Consider the following 24,192-nt stretch of genomic DNA (forward strand, 5'->3'; position numbering starts at 1 on the left):
AGAGAAGGAGACTTAACAACATGCAAAGGCATGCAAGGCTCTGGTGAGGGTGTAGAGAGCTCGCATAGACTTGTGCTTTGTTCTTTGCATGATCTGTAGCTATGGGCATGTACCCCCTTCAATGAAAACTTGCTGAAATCAGCAAGCTCGAGAACCTCACCCTATAGACAGATTTTCAACAAATAAGTCAGTCTTTATTATTATTACTACTACTACACCCAGTGAAGAAGCTCAAGGGGACAGAAAGACTCACTTCAAATTGCAAACTGCATTAGCAGTAACTAAACCTCGCCCTATGGAAATAATTCTTAAATGCACTAATCATAGCTGCCATCTCCACAACCATCTGGTTCCAGCTGCCATTTTGAGGTGTGTTTTCTTTTACTGTTGCAAGAACAACCACAATCTCACAAGAGGAACCTTGAGGCCTTTTGTGCAGAGGTCTCCTCCTCCTCCTCCCCTCACCTGTATAAAGGTAAAGGTAAAGGGACCCCTGACCATTAGGTCCAGTCATGGCCGACTCTGGGGTTGCAGCGCTCATCTCACTTTATTGGCCGAGGGAGCTGGCGTACAGCTTCCGGGTCATGTGGCCAGCATGACTAAGCCACTTCTGGCAAACCAGAGCAGCGCACGGAAATGCCGTTTACCTTCCCACTGGAGCGGTACCTATTTATCTACTTGCACTTTGAAGTGCTTTTGAACTGCTAGGTTGGCAGGAGCTGGGACCGAGCAACAGGAGCTCACCCCGTCGCAGGGATTCAAACTGCTGACCTTCTGATTGGCAAGTCCTAGGCTCTGTTGTTTAACCCACAGTGCCACCTGCGTCCCCTGTATACTGGGTGGTTATTTCTAGTCCTTAAAACAAACCATTGTACTGTGTCTCTATGGGCAATACAACATGTACCTGGTTCTGACTCAAGACCAGATCCCAAATGGTACTCCCACCCCTGGATAAAGCCAACACTTTCAAAAGTCTTTTTGTACCATTAAGACACCGGTTCCCACCTCCCCCTGTCTCTTTCTCCATCTTGGTACTGGTCCCTGAGGCAGATTTCTTCACTCTCATGCATGGCAAGGCTGGCCTTGTGTGTTCTTCCTCAATTTCATATATTCAAACATCAGTTGCTGCTTCTCCTCTGCAAAACTGTATCAAGAGGCAATGATTTATGAGGGGAAGTGGCAGACAAAGGGGTGTTTAACATTTCCCCCATAACACACCTCCACCCAGTTGTCATTTTTCACCCAAGAGTTCTGGATCTGTGATTCCATGCCCTCCTTACTTGGCTTGGCAGAGGAGACTTTCAAGCACCCGGAATTGACTAAATAAATAAGGCCTTCCCTCTCCCCTTTTTATGCTGCTTCCTTGGTTTATATATGATGAACCGTCCCTTTGTTTCACCCACAGATGAAAATTGGAGAAAGCTCGACAGACATCGAACTGGAGGGTCTTCTGCCCAACACAGAATACACGGTCACAGTTTACGCCATGTTTGGAGAGGAAGCCAGTGACCCGCTTACAGGACAAGAAACAACATGTAGGTGATTCAGTGCTCCAGGAGCAAAACTCTAGGAGAGGTTTGCGTGTTTGAAAATGAATTTCAGGCATAGAATATTCATTCCCACAGCATCATTTAGGGAAGGCAGGTGGGCACCATCTATGAATATCCCCCAGAACCACCAAATTATCTGGTTATGATGGAGTAGAACAAAGTAACCACAATGCATTGCTTCTTCTTTTTGTTTGTATTTGGTTTTAAGATATTGAAGAGCATTGTCCTGCTAATTTATCTTCCACCAGGGCCAAGGCCTTCTCAGTGATGGCTCTGACCTGGTGAAATGCTCTGTCCCATGAGACCATGGCCCTGCAGGATTTAACTTCCTTCCACAGGGCCTGTAAGACAGAGCTATTCCACCTGGCTTTCAATTTGAACTTAGCCTGATCTTTTATTCCCCTTCCTTCCCTCCCCCTCCCCTTTTTATGAAGATTACCCGCTCTCGGATCCCACAGCTAATTCTCCCCTGGTCTCCACGCTGGCCCAAATAGGACTAATTTAGCCAGCTAGCCCTGGTGATCATCTAATGTTTATTGGATGGATTTCCCCCCTAAATTGATTTTTGAATTCTGAATTTATTGTTATTCACGTTTTATACTGTATTTTATGCTGTTTTTTGTTGCATCAATTTTAAATTTGTTGTTAGCCGCCCTGAGCCCGGTTTCCTGAACCGGGAAGGGCGGGGTATAAATAAATAAAATATTATTACTATTATATTAATTTTACCCTCCATGAAAATATTTTCTTTGCCCCCCTGTGCTGGAACACAGAGACCTGCCTTATGCTGAGTCACATCATTGGTCCATCTAACTCAGTATTCTCTGGACTGATTGGCAGCCGTTCTCCCCTCCCCATTCCATATAAAGAAGCCAATTGGACTAGCAGTTCTTCTTACATCACTGCACCTGAAACAAACATGACAGTCTGGAGTGGCTAGGCAAGCTGGGTACCATACATTTCTCTGTCTTCCATCACAAAGGAATGGTCAGGGGCCTTTAAAGTGATTGCTTCTTCCTCTCAGCATCCGCTGCCTGAGGCAGTCGTTTCAATTTGCCTAATGGTAGGGTTAGTCCTGGCTAGACCACTCAGGCCCCTGATCCCCATCATGTACTCTTTCAATTCATGGGGGAGGTTCATGTGAAACTCCTTAGGTCCTTGTCATTAAAGGTATAGGGACCCCTGACCATTAGGTCCAGTCGTGGCCGACTCTGGGGTTATGGCGCTCATCTCGCTTTATTGGCCGAGGGAGCCGGCGTACAGCTTCCAGGTCATGTGGCCAGGATGACTAAGCCACTTCTGGTGAACCAGAGCAGCGCCAGAGTGGTACTATTTATCTACTTGCACTTTGACGTGCTTTCGAACTGCTAGGTGGGCAAGAGCAGGGACCGAGCAACGGGAGCTCACCCCGTCGCGGGGATTTGAACCGCTGACCTTCTGATCGGCAAGTCCTAGGCTCTGTGGTTTAACCTTGTCATTACATGTGTGTTACATGTACGGCACAGTTCCAGCGGAAATATCTCATGTGCCGTCTCTTTGATTTCATGCCAAACCAGTGTTTTCATTTTCGCGTGGCTTGCGCTGAACATTTTCCTAGAAAATTGTGTCTAAAGCCAGAAGTTTCTCAGCTGGCACGTTTTTCTGTTGTGTTATGAAAGGATCCAGACTTTTTCATTCAAAACAGCTTATGCTAGTAAACATGTAGTCATGAAATCAGAGAACGAGTTGCATGCAACGTTACAAATGTGTGCAAGGAAAAGAAGTTAAAAAATGTAAATAATACAGCCTTGTGAGACTGTGGTTTTTTTCTGAGGGGTAATACAGTGCTTCATCCTTTCCCAGCTGACTGGGTTGTTGTTGTTTTTGCTCATAATTACTTGCAACTGCTTTCTTCACTATAGCAAGGATGGGAGAAACTGTGGTCCTCAGGATATTGCTGGACTCCAGCTCTCATCCAGAAGTCTAAGGGTACCTACACATCATACCATTTAAAGCACACGACTTCTCCCAAATAATCTCGAGAACTGTGGTTTAGTCCTTACAGAATTGCAGCTTCCAGTACCTTGGACCAACTACAGTTCCCAGGATTCTTTGGGGGGAGTCATGTATGATGGCGAAAAGCCAAGTTACAGGGAACCAGGCAGAGGGCCTTCTCGGTAGTGGCACCCGCCCTGTGGAACATGTACAGTGGTGCCCCGCAAGACGAATGCCTCGCAAGACGGAAAACTCGCTAGACGAAAGAGTTTTCCATTTTGGAGGTGCTTCGCAAAATGAATCTCCTATGGGCTTGCTTCGCAAGACGAAAATGTCTTGCGAGTTCCTGCAGGGTTTTTTCCCTCCCCCTCCCTTTTTCTAAGCCGCTAAGCCGCTTATCAGCTGATCCGATAAGCTGATAAGCCGCTAAAAGCCGCTAATAGCGCTAATAGCGCTAATCCTCTAATCCGTCAATGGGCTTGCTTCGCAAGATGAAAAAACCGCTAGACGAAGAGAATCACGGAACAGATTCTTTTCGTCTTGCAAGGCACCACTGTATGCTGTGTTTGCAGCCAGAGATAATTGGGGCTGTAGTCCAATCAGTTTGGAGAGTTTCTGGTTTCCTCTCCTTGCTCTATTGAATTCTAGATGCATTTTTCTCCATGAGAAGAGGGATGTGGCAGACACAGAGCCATAATTTTGGTCGAGAGGGCCACTGAGTAAGTGTTGGTGTACATAAACCACACTAAAAACCCTACCTGGACAGTTCTGCTTTAGACTGCCAGGGAAAGAGGGATTTGTATGTTTGGATTCCCTCTGATGAAAACAAGTAAATAACCCTCAATGCAGAAAAAATAGCATACTGTATTCTTCCGTGTATAACACGCCCCTGTGTATAATATGCCCCCTGTTTTGGGGGACTCCAAATTAAGAAAATGGGAGGAGATTGTATCCATGTATAATATGATCCCCAATTTTAAACATATTTTTTAAATGAAAAAACCTAGTCTTATACCTGGAAAAATGCGTTATATGGCATGTATGCACTTCGTTACACGGGAAGAAAAAAGCATACAACTTGCACATTTTGACAACATTTCCAGGGGCTGATTACATACCAGCTGTTGGAATGATTGCTGACTTCCATTGAAGTCATTGGGACTAATTCAGCTTGAATTCAAGCATATGAAGTTCATGTTTTCTTTTCAATGTGTTTTTTCTTTCTACATGTTTAAGAGATATAGAGATTTTTTTTTTAATAGTTTGTAATTTGAACTTCCCTCTACCTTCTGCAGTACCTTTAAGCCCACCACAGAACCTGATGTTTTCAAATGTGGAACACAATTCAGCAAAGGTAACATGGGATCCTGCTTCTAAAAAAGTGAAAGGCTATAGGATTATGTATGTGAAAACAGATGGAACAGAAACCAATGAGGTAAGCAAATTTTTAGAAACAGGTTTTGTGTTTTTTTAAGGAGCAAATGTATTATGAAATACCTATATCCTGTTTGCAATCTGCCAGTTACTGATATTGTAATTAGATTAAGTACTTCTCTTTGGGTTAAGAACCACTTCAGAGACCTACAGAAAGCTCCATGCCTAGAGAGATGCCAAGGGATGCCACTCACAAGATAACCTTTTAGAAACTCAGAAGACGCCATGAAATATTTAAATAAATCAATTAAAACAGCAAAAAGCTTGAAAAGAGAGGGGGGAAACTGCAAAAATGACTCAGAAAGATCAAGAAAACAGCTAACAATCTCAGGAGTATTTTTAACTGCAATCCCACGATCCTTTGCACTGAACTTTGAGGACTGTGGAGAGTTACGAGTTCGAGAAAGGAGTTTGGAGGGACCAATTGGATGGTGTTTACAAGCTTTTTAGAAGGCCCCCCCCCCCCCAAAAAAATATGCGATTTTGCATTTATGCATGGGGCCCAGGAACATAACCCCTGCCTAAGTGGGGAGACACTTGCATTTTGTTTGAAAAATGTGTTTCAAGGCTTTGAAAAACGTACATAACCTGGATTCCACCCTTGCTCCCTGAGTCCAGCTTTATTTTCTGTTAGCCAGATTTTCCTCTTCCTCGCCACCAGCCCTGTGAGTGGAAGGTAGGGCGAACCTTTCCAAAGGCAGCTAAGGAGCAACTGCACGACTCTTGAAACAGAAGCGCCATTTTGCGGTTTGTTTCTTTTAGAAACACATGTCGTACAGGTGCTCTCCCTTCCTTCCAAGCCCTGGTGGTCCATTTCAGCAGCAGGATCTGGTATTTTATGACAGTAAACAGGAGAGGCGTATAGCACCCCCTTTTTCTCCCTCGTCTCTCCCCTGTAGCTGAAGGAGGGGGGAGGAAGCAATCCGTTTCTTGCTGTAAGACGAGTCTTTTGCCAAACCACTGAAGGGTACATTCTGGCGCCCAGGAGGCTTTCTTCAGCTGTTAGGAAACTCACACAGCTCAATACAAGCCTGCCTTTTGCATCCTGATGTAGACGGTGCAAGCCAGCTGAGTTTTGCCTTGAGACTCTCCACATGGTTTCTGATTGACGGGGCTCCTTTTATTTTGCAGGAGGAGGTTGGCCGTGTTTCAACACACACTCTGCAGAGCTTGACATCCCTCACTGAATATACTGTTGCTATTTTCTCCCTCTATGACGAAGGGCAGTCTGAGGCACTCACTGGCAGCTTCACCACCAGTAAGTCTTGGCTGCATTTCTGAAAGCTATCCAAGCACAACCGTAATATTCCTTTGCTTTTCCGGAAAGAAAAGTAATTGCAACAGTCTCGCACTGCGATTTTATTTTTTTTAAGGAAAAGGGAACGTAATAACCCCTCGACTTTTCATTCACTCGACAGTTTAGAAACTTGAAATTAAAAGAAATGCAAATAGGCATTTTTGTCCGATATCTTCTTATGGTGGCTACAGAAAGAAAGAGAGGCATTTAAATATTGGATAGCTGGGAGGCAAGTTGGGTTTTGCCAGTTTGCTGAATAAATTATGTAGATGAAGTAAACCCCTCAGAATTCCTTTCAGAAAAGTTTCTTTCCAGCATTTCAGTTGCATTGGGGTGTTCTCAACCGCGAAAAACACACAATTCAGTCAAATTTGAACCTCTTCAGGCTAAGCAATCCCCTGGGCCAAAGAACTGAACTGAAAATCACTCCATGGGATTCTGTCCTCCTCGCCTTGGTTGCTCTAGTTTTTGGAAATGGAACAAATACAGCCCAATTAATTCTACCATGTTTATAGGGTGCCTTGGAGAGCTTTCATAGTGCTTCTCTTCAATCATCTCAGTGATCCTTATAACAGGTTTTCTTTCCGATGCGATACTCTCTTGCAGAAAAAGTTCCATCTCCCCAGTATCTGGAAATCAACGAAGTATCCACAGATAGCTTTACGGTCAGCTGGAAACTGCCATCCTCAGACGTTGCCCTTCTTCGACTGGCATGGATTCCACTGGGTGGGGAAGAAGGCGAAGAGGTGACTGTTCTTACCTCTCATATGGTATCCTGTATATTAACAGCAAGCTCATGCTCCAAGTACAGCCGTACCTTGGTTTTCGAACAGCTTAGTTCTTGAATGTTTTGGCTCCCGAATGATCGAACAATTCCGGTTTTTGAACATTATTTGGGAAGCCGACGTGTAACGTGGCTTCTGATTGGCGGCAGGAGCTTCCTGCCACCAATCAGAAGCTCTGCTTTGGGTTTTCAAATGTTTTGGAAGCCAGACGTCCAACGGGGCTTCTGTGGCTTCCGATTGGCTGCAGGAGCTTCCTGCAGCCAATCGGAAGCTGTGTTTTGGTTTTCGAACGTTCTGGAAGTTGAACGGACTTCCAGAACAGATTCCGTTCAACTTCCAAGGTACGACTGTACTGGTCCTTTCTCTTTTGGCCAAAACAACAACATCCATGCTCAAGAGAGAACTATGAGCAGGAAAACGCAAGATTTGCAGAAGTACAAAAAAAACCCCTTTAATATTAATATTTAATGTTAATTTATTTTTTATACCCTGCCCATCTGACTGGGTTTCCCCAGCCACCCTTGGCGGCTTTCAACAGAACATTAAAAACAGAATAAAACTTCAAACATTAAAAACTTCCCTAAACAGGGCTGCCTTCATATGTCTTCTAAAAGTCAGATAGTTGTTTATTTCCTTGACATCTCATAGAATCATAGAGTTGGAAGAGACCACAAGGGCCATCGAGTCCAACCCCCTGCCAAGCAGGAAACACCATCAGAGCACTCCTGATCTGATGGGAGGACGTTCCACAGGGCAGGTGCCACTACCGAGAAGGCCCTCTGCCTGGTTCCTTGTAACCTCACTTCTCGTAGTGAACCGCCAGAAAGTCCTCCTAGCCGGATCTCAGTGTCCAGACTGAACGATGGGGGTGGAGATGCTCCTTCATGTATACAGGGCTGAGGCCATTTAGGGCTTTACAAGTCAACACCAGCACTTTAAATTGTGCTCGGAAATGTCTTGGGAGCCAATGATGGGGGAGGGGGGACAACTCTAAGCAGGGGGGAAACCCAAAAGAGCTTGGTGAGGACTGAGCATATTCAGTGGCCATGGAATTCAGACTTTTTAAGGAGTGGGGATGTGGGTGGAAAACTGGAGGAGGGAGAAGGCGATGAAATGGAACGGAGTATTCTGGAAATGGGCATGACAAATGAGCAATCCACACCACAACATGTTATTGCAGGTCCCAGAGTTGTATGTATGAGTAACAAATCCCACTGAGTAGCCGAGACGGATGATACAGTAGTAACTCGGGTTACAGAAGCTTCAGGTTACAGACTCCACTAACCCAGAAATAGTACCTCCGGTTAAGAACTTTACTTCAGGGTGAGAACAGAAATTGTGCGGCGGCAGTGGGAAGCCCCATTAGCTAAAGTGGTACCTCAGGTTAAGAACAGTTTCAGGTTAAGAACGGACCTCCAGAACAAATTAAGTTCTTAACCCGAGATACCACTGTATGTCTTTCTATCTGCTGTTCTGTCTCCTTCAGATCGTCCTCAGCGGAGAGGTGGACACGTACGAGATCGAAGGCCTACTGCCAAGTACAGAGTATGAGGTGTCCTTGGTGGCCATCTTTGACGACGAAAGCGAAAGCGACGTCATTGCTGTCCTTGGGACCACACGTACGACAGGAAAAAACATTGCAACCTTCTCTTCCCCTCCTTTCCCCCTCACTCCCCAAGGGCTTAATTTCTAGAAAGGGAGATGTCTGTCTGGGAACACTGCCCTGTGAGCTGCAAAAACACAATTCCACAATTCGCTGATACACAGAGTGGTGGGTGGGTGGGGATGACTCTTTGCAGTCACTTGGCGCCTTCTCAAGCGCAATTCCCTCTTTCTCCACTTAGGGAACTTCCGTAGCTCAGTGGTAGAGCATCTGATTTATACGCAGAAGGTCCTGGGTTCAATCCCCAGCATCTCCAGGCAAGGTTGGGAAAGTCTTCTGCCAACCCTGGAGAGGGGCTGCCAGTCAGTGTAGACAATACTGAGCAATAGGGATCAATGGTCTGACTCAATATAAAGGCAGCTTTCCATGTTCCTATGCATTCCAAGATAAGGCTGAGCATTCAGAATTGACTTCTGGTATGCCAGGATATCAGGGACACGGGTGGCACTGTGGGTAAACCACAGAGGACTTGCCGATCAGAAGGTCGGCGGTTTGAATCCCGCAACAGGATGAGCTCCCGTTGCTCGGTCCCTGCTCCTGCTCCTGCCAACCTAGCAGTTCGAAAGCACGTCAAAGTGCAAGTAGATAAATAGGTACCGCTCCGGCAGGAAGGTAAACGGCGTTTCCGTGCGCTGCTCTGGTTCGCCAGAAGCGGCTTTGTCCTGCTGGCCACATGACCCGGAAGCTGTATGCCGGCTCCCTCGGCCAATAAAGCAAGATGAGCGCCGCAACCCCAGAGTCGGCCACGACTGGACCTAATGGTTAGGGGTCCCTTTACCTTTATGCCAGGATATGTATCAAGCATTGATTCATGTTAAATAACGGCATTATCAATTAACTAATAATTTCACCCATCCTCTCTTCCATTGTGCGGACCAAAATATCTGGGATGTGTGGAAGGAAACCCTGTCACAGGTTTAAAAAGCGGGAGCTTTGGAATGGAGAAGCTGTGGTTGTGTGTGTTGCTTAATTTCTGCCAGTCTGCAACTTTACCCCACTTCTACTGGATTAATAAGGTGTATTGCTACAGGAGAAAAAGTGTTGTGGGTGGTAGAATTTGGAATAGAGAAACTGCAGACAGGGCAAAGCTTAAACACTCCTCCTCCTCCTCAAATTCCCCTCTCCTGGAGCTGCTTTTCTTAAAAAAAGAAAAAGGGTTTACACATTTTAAAGTGCAGTATTAAGGTATAAGTGCCTGTGAGACTGTTGAATTCACTAAAATGATCCTATATTTCCACAGCCATTAGATAAATGTATGTGACTGGCATGAAGATGCGATTGCTAAAATGATGTTTCGCATGAAAGGTTCCATATTGTGTTGTTTCCCCCCACCCCCCCAGTTGAAGTAACAACTACTGAAATGACTACCATAACCACGACTAGTACCACAACTTTCCGGCCTTCAACAGCAGGTACAAATTACTTTTTTTATTTAGAAGATGGAAAATATCGTAAATATTTGTACAGCCGATTTTTGTCCTCAATTTTATTGGGCCTGTTTGTTTTTTTGGCAAAAGTAAAAAAGAAAGGAAAGGAAAGCATGCCAATATGTCTCAAACAGATTTTCAGAATGCGAATTTTCCTCACACATCCCCGCCTCTAACTTAAAATTCTGTTCAGAGGCCCTGCAAGTGTGGCTGATGGCTCTTAGGGAGAAAGTCTTATTGGTGGTGGCACCCCAGTTATGGAAAAGTCTCCTCAGAGAGGCTCACCTGGTCCATTCTTTATGGATTTTTTTTTGGTCCCAGGGGTTACCTCATTATCCACTTAGATTTTTAGAACCTGTGATCTTAAAACCTGAATCTGTACCCTACCGGTTATATGGAAATGTTTGCACTGCAATGGTTTTATAATGTTTCTTAATTATTGCATTTTATTGTTATGTCTCCGTGAGCTAGACAACTATGGTATTGTGTGGGCCTCAACTCTCTGTGATATTAATAAAATTCAGTTTTTAAAAAAGATTTTGAAAACAAACGCATGTTTGATATCATTTCAGTCTTTCGAACAGGAATAAGAAATCTCGTCATAGATGATGAAACTACCTCAAGCTTGAGAGTCAAATGGGACATTTCGGACTACAATGTTCGTCAGTTCAGGGTGACATACCTCACCGCTGATGGGGATCGGGGTGAGGAAGCGGTAAGAACGGTTGGTATGAATTTTCTGTATGGCTCAGCTTGGAGTCTTAGTTTTCATAACAAGGAGGCAAATGACTTATCCTACAATGGCTAAATGCTAGCAGACGCCCTGAGATATACCTCACACATAATTATGCTTGTGTGGCTTGTGAGTTTATAGATACAGTGGTACCTTGGGTTACATACGCTTCAGACTCCGCTAACCCAGAAATAGTGCTTCAGGTTAAGAACTTTGCTTTAGGATAAGAACAGAAATCGTGCTCTGGCAGCGTGGCGGCAGCAGGAGGCCCCATTAGCTAAAGTGGTGCTTCAGGTTAAGAACAGTTTCTGGTTAAGAACGGACCTCTGGAACGAATTAAGTACTTAACCCGAGGTACCACTATACTTGCATGCTTACGATGTCATCAGCGCATGTAGTATTTTGCAGTTTCAACAGTGAAAAATTGGCAGGATAGCAAGGGACGAAGCAGCAAAAAATTGGCAGGATAGCAAGGGACGAAGCAGCAAAAAATTGGCAGGATAGCAAGGGACAGCAAGTACAGTTTGGGCCTTGCATGCACTATGAACTCAAAGCAGTATAAAAGGTAAAGGTAAAGGATCCCTGACAGTTAAGTCCAGTCGCAAACGACTCTGGGGTTGCGGCGCTCATCTCGCTTTACTGGCTGAGAGAGCCGACGTTTGTCCGCAGACAGTTTTTCCGGGTCATGTGGCCAGCATGACTAAGCCGCTTCTGGCGAAACCAGAGCAGTGCACGGAAACGTCGTTTACCTTACCGCTGGAGTGGTACCTATTTATCTACTTGCGCTTTGACAGGAGCAGGGACCGAGCAACGGGAGCTCACCCCGTCACGGGAGATTTGAACTGCCGACCTTCTGATCGGCAAGCCCTAGGCTCAGTGGTTTAGACCACAGCGCCACCCGCGTCCCTCCTCAAATGCCACATTAAATGGTCACGGCTTCCCCCAAAGAATCTTGGGAACTGTAGTTTGTTAAAGGTGCAGAGAGCTACTCTCTACTCCCCTCCACAGACCTACAGTTCTCAGAGTGGTTTAGCAACAGATCCCTCTTCCCAGGGAACTCCAAGGTCTCCTAACATCTCTCACCACCCTTAAAAAATTCCAGTTCCCAGGATTCTTTCGGAGGTTGCCATGACTGTTCCAAGTGGTATGATTCTGCTTTAAATGCAGGTTGCAGATGGCGGTCTCTGTTGCAATTGGGATACTGATTAATGGGTGAAGCCAAAGTTCTCATGGAAAGGTGGGTTTTTAAGAAGGGATTTGAGTGAAGAGAAGAAGTACAGGATCAGGGAGTGAGTTCCAGGCCTAGAGGATCACAACAGAGAACTCTGGAATTCCTTACATTACCTACCTGTAAGGCTGATTACATTACCTGTAAGGCTGGTGACATCTTTTTGTCTCCCCGGGAACAACTAAAAATGCTTCTCCTTTTGTAAAAACAGAGCAAATTGTTTATTCTGAGCTCCAGTGCCGAGGGCCTTCTGGCAGTTCCCTCCCTGCAAGAAGCCAAGTTACAGGGAACCAGGCAGAGGGCCTTCTCTGTAGTGGCACCCACCCTGTGGAACGCCCTCCCACCAGATGTCAAAGAGAACAACAACTACCAGACTTTTAGAAGACATCTGAAGGCAGCCCTGTTTAGGGAAGCTTTTAATGTTTAATAGGTTATTGTATTTTAATATTCTGTTGGAAGCCGCCCAGAGTGGCTGGAGAAACCGAGCCAGATGGGTGGGGTATAAATAAATTATTATTGTTGTTGTTGTTGTTGTTGTTGTTGTTGTTGTTGTTGTTATTATTATTATTATTATTATTATTATTATTATTATTATTATTATTATTATGTCGTGTGAGTACAGCTCAGTTGTTAGAGTATTAGATTCTTAATCTCAGGGTCGTTTGTTGGAGCCCCACATCGGGCAAAAGATCCCTGCATTGCAGGGGGTTGAACTTCATAGTCCCTTCCAACTCTACAATTCCAACCATGAAATGTGAGTTTTTCCCCTCCCACCTTGACCCGCCATGCAATTTGATCTCTCCGCTTTGTTTGCTAGCCTGTTGTGCTCTGATGAGGTTCTCGTCAGACATTTGCAGATATAAAGGATTATTCGCTGCGTGGAATAGTGCTTCATGTTTCTTCTTGCAGTCTGCTGTCTTAATCAGATCTCTATTTTGTAGGAAGCTCTTGTTAATAAAAACGTCAAATGGCAGGGGGTGTTAATTGATGATCTCTCCCTTTTTGTTTCAGTTTCTTCTGGGTTTTATGAGGCTTTGGTAGAAAGCGTTTTTTTTAACAATAATAATAAAAAGCAGTCTGTCAAAGCAATGTGAGCTTCTCCCTGGGTTGTAAAAAAAAGTGTGCAAACTTCCAAAAAAATATTTGAGAAGCTTGTAAACAATGGTATTGTATAATTATCAGCCTTTAATCATGCGAGACCCCAGCTGCAGTCTGAAGTGGTACAGTCCTGGACTTTATTTATTTATTTTTTTGTTTTGTAATATTTTATTAGGTTTTGACAGTAGAAAAGTTTAAAAAACACAAAAGGCAAATGCAAAACAAATACAAAATACAAAAACACAAAAATACAAAATACAAAACTACAAACATTAAACACAAAAAGAAGAAAAAACACATATAGAAGAAAAACAAAATTTCTCTCTTTCTTAATCTCTCCACTTTAAATTGACTTATTTTCCTGACCTCCTCACATCTCCCATTATTGTATCCCTTTTAAATTTAGTTCAGAAAATTCCTGATCTATTAGTTTATCTATTATTAGTCCCCTTATACTTTTTACCTTGTTACTAGAGCCCCTTCAATTCATTTCAATGTCATCAACATTCAAAAATTTTACAATGTTTCTGCAAATAAATGTTAAATTTCCTCCAATCTTCTTCCACCGACTCTTCTCCCTGGTCTCGGATTCTGCCAGTCATTTCCGCCATCTCCATATAGTCTATTAGTTGCATCTGCCATTCTTCCAAGGTGGGTAGATCTTGTGTCTTCCAATGCTTTGCGATGAGAATTCTTGCTGCTGCTGTAGCATACAGTCCTGGACTTGATTTAGCATCTCTGTGAGCTGGTTGTGGAGTGGGATTGAGGAACCGGTAGCCTGCCAGTTGTTGTTGGATTACAATTCCCACCATGCCTGACCATTGGCTGTTCTTGATGGGCTGATGGGAGATCAGAGTTCAACAAGATCTGGAGGTCCAAAGGTTGCCCCACCTGCAGCAGAGAATCTTCTGTCCAGCTTTTTTAAACAGTAGAAATGCTTTGTTCACGGATGACAACAGTTGTCATTTTTGTAAAGCTGAAATTTCTATTTGTTCCTGTCATGTGTGGCTTCAGACCGATGCATTTGGTTCTAGAATGTGCTGCTGCTGCTCTCCAGATGTGCGATGTGGCCAGTTGCGCCAAACCTCTGTGGCTTTTGCTGTGGTTACGCTGCACATTGCCAAGCCTTTTCATGAATAACGTGAACCAAAAATCAGTTCCATAAAGTCACAAAGGCTGGAGCTTTGTATTCTTCCCTTTGACGGTTGCACATGATATCGCTTAGCACTCTTGCAACCTTTTAAAGCAGCCGGTTAGTTTTCTTAACTCCCCAAGTCCTACCTTCAGCAAACAATTCCATATCGTCTTGAAGGCCAATAAACCCAGTGAGCGTCTGCCATGGAATCTCTTGCACATTGCAAAGGATTCTGGGCCATGTTCTAGACAAGTGCACACTCTGTTGACAAAGGATGCTGGCAGTGCCTGTTCAGCCTCACTGTCACCCCTGCATGAAACACAGAATAGGCCCCCAAAATGCATTGAAGCACTCCCCCTTTGTCTGCCCATTACAGTGGTACCTCTAGTTACAAACTTAGTTCGTTCCAGAGGTCCATTCTTAACCTGAAACTGTTCTTAACTAGAGGCGTGCTTTCACTAATGGGGCCTCTTGCTGCTGCCACTGCTCCGCCGACACACCATTTCCGTTCTTATCCTGGGGCAAAGTTCTCAACTTGAGGTAACTCTTCCAGGTTAGCGGAGTTTGTAACCTGAAGCGTTTGTAACCTGAGGCATTTGTAACTCGAGGTACCACTGTACATGTAAATGGTGAGCAAGCTGTATTTCAGGGATGCTTAATGGTAAAGGACCCCTGACCATTAGGTCCAGTCGTGACCGACTCTGGGGTTGCGGCGCTCATCTTGCTTTATTGGCTGAGAGAGCCGGCATACAGCTTCCGGGTCATGTGGCCAGCATGACTAAGCCGCTTCTGGCGAACCAGAGCAGTGCACGGAAACGGTGTTTACCTTCCCACTGGAGCAGTACCTATTTATCTACTTACACTTTGCTGTGCTTTCGAACTGCTACGTTGGCAGGAGCAGGGACCGAGCAACGGGAGCTCACCCCATCGCGGGGATTCGAACCACCGACCTTCTGATCGGCAAGTCCTAGGCTCTGTGGTTTAACCCACAGCGCCACCCACGTCTTCAGACTTATATGCTTATATGTCATTAATTATTCTTCCATCTATGTACCCTTGATAAGTTTCCAAGGAACCCTTGTTTTCTCCTGGGACAGTTTGAAAACTCTGGTTTTGAACAACTCCAACTAAAACTGCCTGCTTTGATCACAACATAAAGGTTGTTTGGAGCAATATTCCAAGACTCCTTTACCTTGTCTCTCGTCTTCTGGTCTCCCCTCCCCCCACCCCACCCCTTCAGCTTTTAAAATCTGTGGTCATTCTCTCCATCTCCACAGAGCCCTATTTTCCATTCTTCTATCTTTTCCTTTGATTCTGCCCTTCCAGCATATTCACGGAGCCAGCAACTGGCAACTTTTATGGACTATTCGGCGCATTTCAAGTTTTGAGGGAGTTACAGGGGTGCCAGTCACAAAATGGCTGCCATGGGGAGTGTGGGATAACACAAAAGCAGAGAGAATACCACTGTTGACAATGTTGTGCTTACCATAAGAAGTCAACCATGTTCTGCACATCCTGGTTATGGAGATCGCACACCAACACACACACATATAAACACAGAGATGCTGTTGCTGCTGTCTAATTAAAGGACAAATAGCATTTGTCCTTTCAGGAAATACAGATAAGGTAGCCATACCATAATATATCACATAAAATGCTTAGAAGTTGCCTGCCCATTTAGCCCCATAGCTTTCTTTCTTTGTGTTGTTTCCCCTGACCAGGTAATGGTTCCTGCAAGGCAAAACAGTTTGCTTCTTCAGCCTTTGCTCTCAGACACTGAATATAAAGTTATGGTTACCCCTATCTATTCTGACGGGGAAGGTGTCAGTCTGTCAGCTCCAGGGAAAACATGTGAGTACAAAGGTTTCTCTTCCTGCAAAAGTCGTAATATAAGCAACTGTCCCTTTTTTAAGCAAGCGCTGTTTCTCCAGGATGTACTGAGAACCATTTCATTTGTAATACGTTTTCATTTTGCAGTGCCCCTGTTTGCACCTCAAAATCTCAGGGTGTCTGACGAATGGTACAACCGATTGCGGATTAGCTGGGATGCCCCTCCATCTCCCACAATGGGATACAGGATTGTATATAAACCTGTGAACAGTGAGTGTCTAAAATGGTTGCTTATTTAAATGTGGGGTAAATATGTTAAATCAGGTGTGTAAATGCAAATCGCCTAGGTATAGTTCTCACAAGATAAGGTGGGAAACCTGAGTTACAATAATTCCATCCTGAGAAGATCCCATTTTCAGTCTGATTGTCCACGAGAAAGGATTCCTGGCCATAGAAAACAAGCATTTCAGGATGATGTTGGGCTAGAGCACTTCTTCCTAACATGCTAGCTTTTTGCATGCAGGGATTTTTATTTTTTATAACGGGGGAGCGTTCAGTCATGCAAATTCCCAACCGCAGTCCAGACAGAGGTATACCATCTTATCTACTGTCAACTAGACCAAGGTTATTTATGCTGAAGTCACTCATGACAAATGAGAATTGCCTTTAAGAAACTAGCAGTGTGTGTGTGTGTGTGTGTGTGTGTGTGTGTGTGTGTGTCTGTTTTGCAAACTGAAATAAAGTGGGTTAGAAAAATATTTCATTCTAAGAATGAGCATGGTTTTATGTGATCAGAAGCTAGTAATGAAATTTCACAGTGTCTTCAAGCTGTGTTTCCCTGCCTAAGTCATTTATATTCCTCTCGCTTCTTGCAGTCCCTGGACCAGCCCTGGAGACGTTTGTGGGAGATGATATCAGCACCATCCTTATTTTGAATTTGCTCAGTGGAACCGAATACAGCGTTAAAGTATTTGCTTCCTACTCAACGGGATTCAGCGATGCTTTAGCTGGCGTAGCCAAAACATGTAAGAGACCTCAACTTCTTGTTATCCAATTTCTAATCCCCATGGACCATATTTCATTGGCAACCTTAGCCTTGAACAGAATCTCGAACTCAACCACTTTTCTTTTGCGCTGTTCCTAAAGGAAATGTTTTTGCTTGCTCTTCTGCATGAAGTTCTTACTTCAAGTTTAAGGTATATAAAAGTAAAACGCACAGAACAATATTAATAACAAACAAGACAGACAAGCGTGAGAAAACCCAAATTTTAAATCAACGACAAGTAGGTTCTGCATCTAAAGAAATGACGAATGCTTTTTTATCCCTGTACTCCATTTCAGTGTACTTGGGAGTGGCAAATCCGAGTGCTTATCAAGTCCGCATGACAAGTATCTGTGCTCAGTGGCAACTTCAAAGACATGCAACAGCATACAGGGTTGTGATCGAATCACCTCTTGGTAAGTCATAAGGACATAGCATCAGTGTGATGCCATAACGCCTGTCAACTACTAATATACTATGTTGCTTGATACATGATTAATATCCGCTTACCATATTATAGTGAAACTTAAACAAAGATTAACTCTCATGAAAGTGACCCACCTTGCACGGAACGTGAGGATTCCCAAAGAAAAGATCATGAAGAATGTACTCTTCCCACAGTCCTCCTTGGTTATGGCTTTTGGTTTGTCTGGAATGAAACAAATCATAGTCCCGGGTTCAGATAAAACGTTAAGTCAAAGCATGGCTTAACTCACAGCAGTGCGGCGGCAGCAGGACTGGAGAACGAGAAAAGCAGTTGCGTGTCGAGGTCCCCAAGCCACCCCAATAAAACACAATTCACACAGAATTTTTTGTAAGGTTTTTGGCATTATTTTGGCCACAACTTTATTAAAATACAGAAAATGTGAGTGGTTGCTTAGGCATTGGGTGAGACTATCTGTCTCCGCCCGGGCACAGACTGACATTCGCACGCACGCGAAAGTCAGAAAGGGAAAACATTTTGGGGAGAAAGATGGAGCTGGGAACCATGCCCTCACCTCTCCCCAAATGCTCCCAGGGGCTCCGGCGTGGCCCTAGCCCCTTGACAGGGGTTTGGACAAAAGCATGGTGATCCCCTGGATTCCTTTAATGGAATACCCTTGCAGCAGCAGCATTGGAGGGGCAGCCACAGCCAATCCATGCCCCTCCACCAACCAATTCATAAAAACCAATGCCTAACCACAACCTTACAAGTTGTGACGATTTGCTACGCAGTAGGCAAAAACCAAATGGCACCAGCCAGTCAGCCAAATGGACAAAATTCCTACCAGGCCCCTGCCCCAAAAGCAGACGACCCCATGACAGGCATAGCAAGGTCAATGCGAACAACCCTAAATATAGGGAGGGTGGGCTGGTAATCCGATGCGTGCAGAGAAATGAGGAAGCTCAACGCTGCATGCAGGGAATATAAAACTTCTTGGCTGTCAATCATAAAATGGCAACATCAAATTCTCCCCAACCACAAGGGGAGCCCAATCGCAAGGGTGGCCAACTACCTTTACCCATCCAGCAATAGTGGGATGTCTTGTAAGACCCCTTGGCAACATGTGCTCTCCATGAAGGAGAACATGCTTTGCGTTCTCTCCAGGAGCATGTGCGCTTGCACATTCTTGCTAAGTCATAGTTTGGTTTAGCATTACCAGCTAATAGAATCCAGCTCAGTGTCGTCTTCTTCTTCTTCTTCTTCTTCTTCTTCTTCTTCTTCTTCTTCTTCTTCTTCTTCTTCGCTGTGCTTCACTTCGTTGTGTTACCTTTATTTTAGACCAAAGTCCTAATCTTTAAACAGCTCCATTTCTAATTTCAGATGGGACACAGGAGGAAGCATTACTTGGTGGAGGAACTCCTAGGCATTGCTTCTTTGAACTCATTCCTGGTACAGAATATAAAATCAGCATCCATACGCAGCTTCAAGAAATAGAGGGGCCTGCTGTTAGCATAATGGAGACCACTTGTAAGTATACATACCATTGGAATTCAATTCATTTTGCTGTCATCAGACATAGGCACTAAGACCTCCTTCGCACCTGATTTCCTAAACCTGGCACCATTATCTGATACAATTGCATCAGGGACTCCGTGGCTGGAGGCAAGTACCTCAGGACCTGAGGATAGAGTCTAGCTTAAGAGGCTACCTGGGAATTTGCATGGCTAGGCCTCAAAGACAGAGCCTTCTTCAGACACAGAAGGATGCATCACTGACCTCTGTGACTGGTAGGCCACATGTAGCCTCTGGATTGGCTATGCCTGATATAGGCACTAGGAACTTGGCTTTTTGACTTTTGCCTAGTCAGTATAGCAGGATCTTTTCCCTGTTACACCGCAAGCCTTCAGTTCCAATACCGGACATCAGAGATTGCCTTTTACCAGGAAAGTCCATTCATCCATCCATCTGGCTGAGTGTTGTCTACAGGGACTGGCAGAAGCTGTCCATGGTTTCAGATGGGGGACATGGTTTTCCTACCTAGGGACTGAACCTTAGGCCACTGCGCATGCAAAGCAGATGCTCTACTACAGCCTTTCTCAACCTTGGGTCCATATGTGTTGTGGGACTACAACTCCCATCATCCTTGACCATGGATCCTGCAAGCTATGGGTGATGGGGGTTGTAGTCCAACCACATCTGGGGGACCCAAGGTTGAGAAAGGCTGCTCTACTATATTGAGCTATGGTATTTCACCATGTCAGCGGGATTCCAGATCACAGGGATTCTGGACCGGTGGAAAAATGCTTCAGTACAGCCCTGGTCTGGCTTTGACACAAAGAATACTGATGTGTGTTTGGGCCGAATATTATGCATATCTAATATTGATTAAATCCCCCCTCCAAACTCCCATTTCCTACCCTCTGCCTTAGGGATGAGTATTGATTGTTGGGGATAAGTATCAAACTGCTCTCACCTTACGTCATAACCTTAAACTTGACTCAAATGCCTGTGTGGCGCTAAAGACTGCACCAACCCTGCAAGATGAACCAGAAGGAGCACTGCAGGTTTTCTTTTGTCAGTGAAATTATATGCATTTAGACTTTGCCAGTGGAGATGGACTGTGAGGCCTTCCAGATTTTAGGTGAATCTTTGCAACCATGAGGGCTTGCAACTCCTTTTTGAAACAGAGGAAAGCTGAGATTCTCAGCAAGCCAAATTTTGGGCTCAGTACAATATGAGCTGGGCATATAACAAAACATTCACATTTTCTGCATTCTCCCAATATTCGAATAATGCTTTCACAATTGACCTGCTTACACAGTCAAGCTTCCTCTTACTGTTCTTTTTTTTCTGTTTCTAGTGCCATTCCCAACCCAACCACCACCAACTCCTTCAACCACCACTCCACAGCCTACAATTCCTCCTGCAAAGGAAGGTAAGCTCTTTCTGTAGCAGAGTAACAGGTGTGAATGATGCAATGATTATCTTAAGGATTCTTCTGTTTTGAAAGCTGTTTTTTTATTATTATTCTCCAGGGTAGAGCTCATAGTTACTCAGTGAGATCCTAGCATTTATTGGGGCATCACTTTAGGATGGGAAACCTGCTATCTTTTTTGATTCCAAAGTACTTTGTATGTCTTTAGTTTGCAAAGCTGCGAAGGCTGACCTTGTCTTTTTGGTGGATGGCTCGTGGAGTATCGGAGATGACAATTTCAACAAAATAATTGGCTTCCTGTACAGCACTGTTGGAGCTCTTGATAAGATTGGCCCTGATGGAACTCAGGTGAGTGAGAGAGTGTGAGAAAGAATTAACAGGATTCAAAACGTGAGCAAACATCTAATTCAAAGGAGGCTTGGAATGGGATGAATGAAAATACGACATTATGGCGAACGCTTTTGAAAAGCATGTGGTGGGATCTTTCTTTAGATCTGTAAATATTTATATTCCAGAGTGTCATTAATTCCTGTACAGAGACTCACTGTGTTACCGAAATTCCCCTAACACCTCAATTCCAAACACACCCACCTGTAAGTTTATGACGTAGGTTATTTTTTGCATAGCACACTTCCGAGCAAGTCTGCTGAAATTTGAAGGCTTGCTGTGGTCTTCAAAGTGGGCCACACAAGCTGACTTCAACACGACTGGGAGATGGCAGATGTTCACATAGCTCCTTTCATAAGCGTCTTTCTCTACACAGAATTCAGTGAGGCGCGTTGATAAGCAAAGTATCATAGAGAGCAGCTGTAAGCTATACTGGCCACCTTTGTTCAAGGGAGGAGGATTCCGTGTAAACGCCCATTCAGTTTATCTCCCACTTGCCACTGATCCATTCTTCTTTGACTAGATGGTGGTCTTTAGAAAGGTGGACACATGAGAAAAATGGAGCCTGGTGTCCGCGTTTCTTGTGACCCAAGCAGGAAGTGAGTAGGCTGGGTTTGCCACTTTATCCTTCTTGCATCTGATCTATAGAGATCTTGAGGGCAGCAGTGTAGTGCAAGGGAACGCATTTCCTGGGACTTTGCAGACCAAGATTGGTTGTGTCATCTGCCAGAGTACCAGGGTAACTGATATGCCCTCCTTCCTTTGGCACTTTGGCTTTCAAATTTGTTTGTGATAGATTAGCGCATAAGGAACAAGAGAAATAGTCAAGCAGAGGCTGGTTACTTCTTTCTTTTTCTTTGATGGGCTACCTGCTTCATGCCAGCAGTTGAAAGGGTAACACTTCTTTGCAAATTCAAAGCTAAAGGTTGCATTTCAACTGGCTGAAGATCTTTTATTAAAGCTCAATGTGTTCTACAAGCTGAACCTATGCAGTCAGATGTAAACACCACTAAGGGCAGTGGAGCTTACTGGCAAGAAACTACGTCTAAGTTTGAAGTTATGCTGATCCTAATATCTTTGGTATCATATATTACTGATCTCTGATGTTTGTGTAATAATGGATCTACACAACTGCCTGCATTTTGGGACTCTCGTTGGAGGTGTCGCTGTGGTGGCTCTCATGATGAGGCTTCTAAACTTCAAAATTTACCGCTACCTGAGGTGTGTAAGTGTGTCTGAGAGAGTGTGGATCCCAACCAGCTCTCACTTGCCCCTGCTGTGTCTGCCATAAATGAGTGAGATGTTTTTTCCTATGAAGGTGGCCATTGCTCAGTTCAGTGACGATCCCAGGACAGAATTTAAACTGAATGCCTACCGAACAAAAGAAACACTTCTGGAGGCCATCCAGCACATAGCATACAAGGGAGGAAATACCAAAACAGGTAGATTTTGTCATTGCTGATTTCAACATAGGGCGTCGTTGGGGCCATGTTTTTTATGGAGAGAGATAGAAATTAAATAAATACACTTCTACGTGCTGTTTATGTTACTCTCGTCTTCTTCTTTACAGGCAAGGCAATTAAACATGCCCAACAGGCCTTATTTACTATTGACTCAGGGACCAGAAAGGGGATCCCAAAGGTTTTGGTAGTGATCACAGATGGGCGATCACAGGATGATGTGAACAAAGTCGCCAGAGAGATGCAGCTAGATGGTAAGAAGATCGGGACATAAGGAAAGCTCACCTTGATCAGGCCAAACTCCCCAAGCAGGACATGAATGCAATAGGCTTCTGTTGCCCATCTTCCCTCTGATATTGGTGGTAAATGGCCATTCTCTTAAGAAGTACCTGCTCCAACTTAACTGTCTCAGGAGGCCTTTCATAAAATACAAAATTTAAAAGCAAGTGGCAAAGCAGTGCTCCATGTGATTGGTTTGCTTGATGTATGTTTTGAAAGGAAGCAATTTGCAAGGCACATAATTGCTTTTCTCTCTCTCGGGCTTCTCTTTTGCTGATATATGCAGACTCTTCAACCATCCATTAACCACTTTTATAGGTGTGCATGCATCTGAAGAAGTGTGCATGCACACGAAAGCTCATACCAATGACAAACTTAGTTGGTCTCTAAGGTACTATTGGAAGGGGAAAAAAATATTTTGCTTCGACTACAGCAGACCAACACGGCTACCTACCTGTCACTTTTATAGGTGTTGCGTGTCGAGGTCCCCAGGGCCACCCCAATAACTCACACATCACACAGAATTTTTGTTTAAGATTTTTGGCATAATTTTGGCCACAACTTTATTGAAATACAAATTTGTGAGTGGTTGCTTAGGCATTGGTTGCGACTATCTGCCCCCACCATGGGGGACAGACTGACATTCCGCACAATGCGAAAGTCAGAATAGGGGAATACACTTGGGGGTTACGCGGAGCAGGGAACCTGCCCTCACCCCAAATGCAACCAGGAGCTCATTGCTATGGCCCGAGCCCCCTTGACAGAGTGGACAAGCAATAGTTAGCCCCCAATTCCTTTAACAGAATCCCTTGCAGCAGCAGCATTAGAGGGGCAGGCACAGCCAATCCATGCCCCTCAACCAACCAAACCATAAACCAATGCCTAACCGCAACCTTACAAGTTGTGACGATTTGCTACACAGTAGGCAAAAACCAAATGGCCCCAGCCAATCAGCCAGATGGACAAAATTCCTACTGGGCCCCTGCCTCAAGAGCAGACGACCCCATGACAGGCATAGCAAGGTCAAGCGAACAACCCTAATTCTAGGGAGGGGGGGACGGGCAATCCGATGCACTGTCGAAAAGAGGAAGCCCTAGCCTCATGCAAGGAGTTTTAGCATTTCTGGCTGTCAATCAACAAATGGCAACATTAACTTCTTCCCAACAACAAGGGAAGCCCCAATCACATCAGTGGCCAATGAACAATTAGCCCGCCCCCAACTTTGGAGTGTCCTGGCGGCCCCCACCGCAACACGTGCTCTCCATGAAGGAGAACACACTTTCTCATAAAAGTCAGGTAGAGAGAGTCAAATGAGCATTCTCAACGTATTTGTGTCAGTGATTTTTGCTAGTGTGGGATAAAATGCAGAAGATGCTGCAATTATTGGAGTCTCAGGTCTCTTTCTCTTCTCTGACGCTGTAGTTTCTGTATCTGGGGCATGGGCTATTAACTAGCATCCACCAATTTAAAAATAAAATAAAATTGTGGGTTCAGTGCACCAACGGCTCAAG

The 24,192-nt window shown here is 44.5% G+C and overlaps 1 protein-coding gene across 5 annotated transcripts in view; it reads left to right on the top strand.

Moving 5' to 3' along the window:
• COL14A1 (collagen type XIV alpha 1 chain) overlaps positions 1–24,192 on the top strand; it is a 136,009-nt gene that overhangs the window by 59,094 nt on the left and 52,723 nt on the right. For 4 of the 5 annotated variants that reach the window (XM_081204267.1, XM_081204268.1, XM_081204265.1 and 1 more), the window contains 16 exons: positions 1,406–1,535; positions 4,820–4,959; positions 6,090–6,216; positions 6,862–7,001; positions 8,527–8,659; positions 10,044–10,115; positions 10,703–10,854; positions 16,046–16,175; positions 16,302–16,424; positions 17,030–17,179; positions 17,496–17,612; positions 19,001–19,147; positions 20,481–20,555; positions 20,764–20,903; positions 22,261–22,384; positions 22,513–22,656. In XM_081204267.1, the coding sequence (XP_081060393.1) occupies positions 1,406–1,535; positions 4,820–4,959; positions 6,090–6,216; positions 6,862–7,001; positions 8,527–8,659; positions 10,044–10,115; positions 10,703–10,854; positions 16,046–16,175; positions 16,302–16,424; positions 17,030–17,179; positions 17,496–17,612; positions 19,001–19,147; positions 20,481–20,555; positions 20,764–20,903; positions 22,261–22,384; positions 22,513–22,656 (2,044 nt within the window). The remainder of the gene's footprint in view (positions 1–1,405; positions 1,536–4,819; positions 4,960–6,089; positions 6,217–6,861; positions 7,002–8,526; positions 8,660–10,043; positions 10,116–10,702; positions 10,855–16,045; positions 16,176–16,301; positions 16,425–17,029; positions 17,180–17,495; positions 17,613–19,000; positions 19,148–20,480; positions 20,556–20,763; positions 20,904–22,260; positions 22,385–22,512; positions 22,657–24,192) is intronic. The other variant, XM_081204266.1, reaches the window with a different exon arrangement.

The sequence above is a fragment of the Podarcis bocagei genome (assembly GCF_964188305.1).
Source record: "Podarcis bocagei genome assembly, chromosome: 8".
Classification (NCBI taxonomy): domain Eukaryota; kingdom Metazoa; phylum Chordata; class Lepidosauria; order Squamata; family Lacertidae; genus Podarcis; species Podarcis bocagei.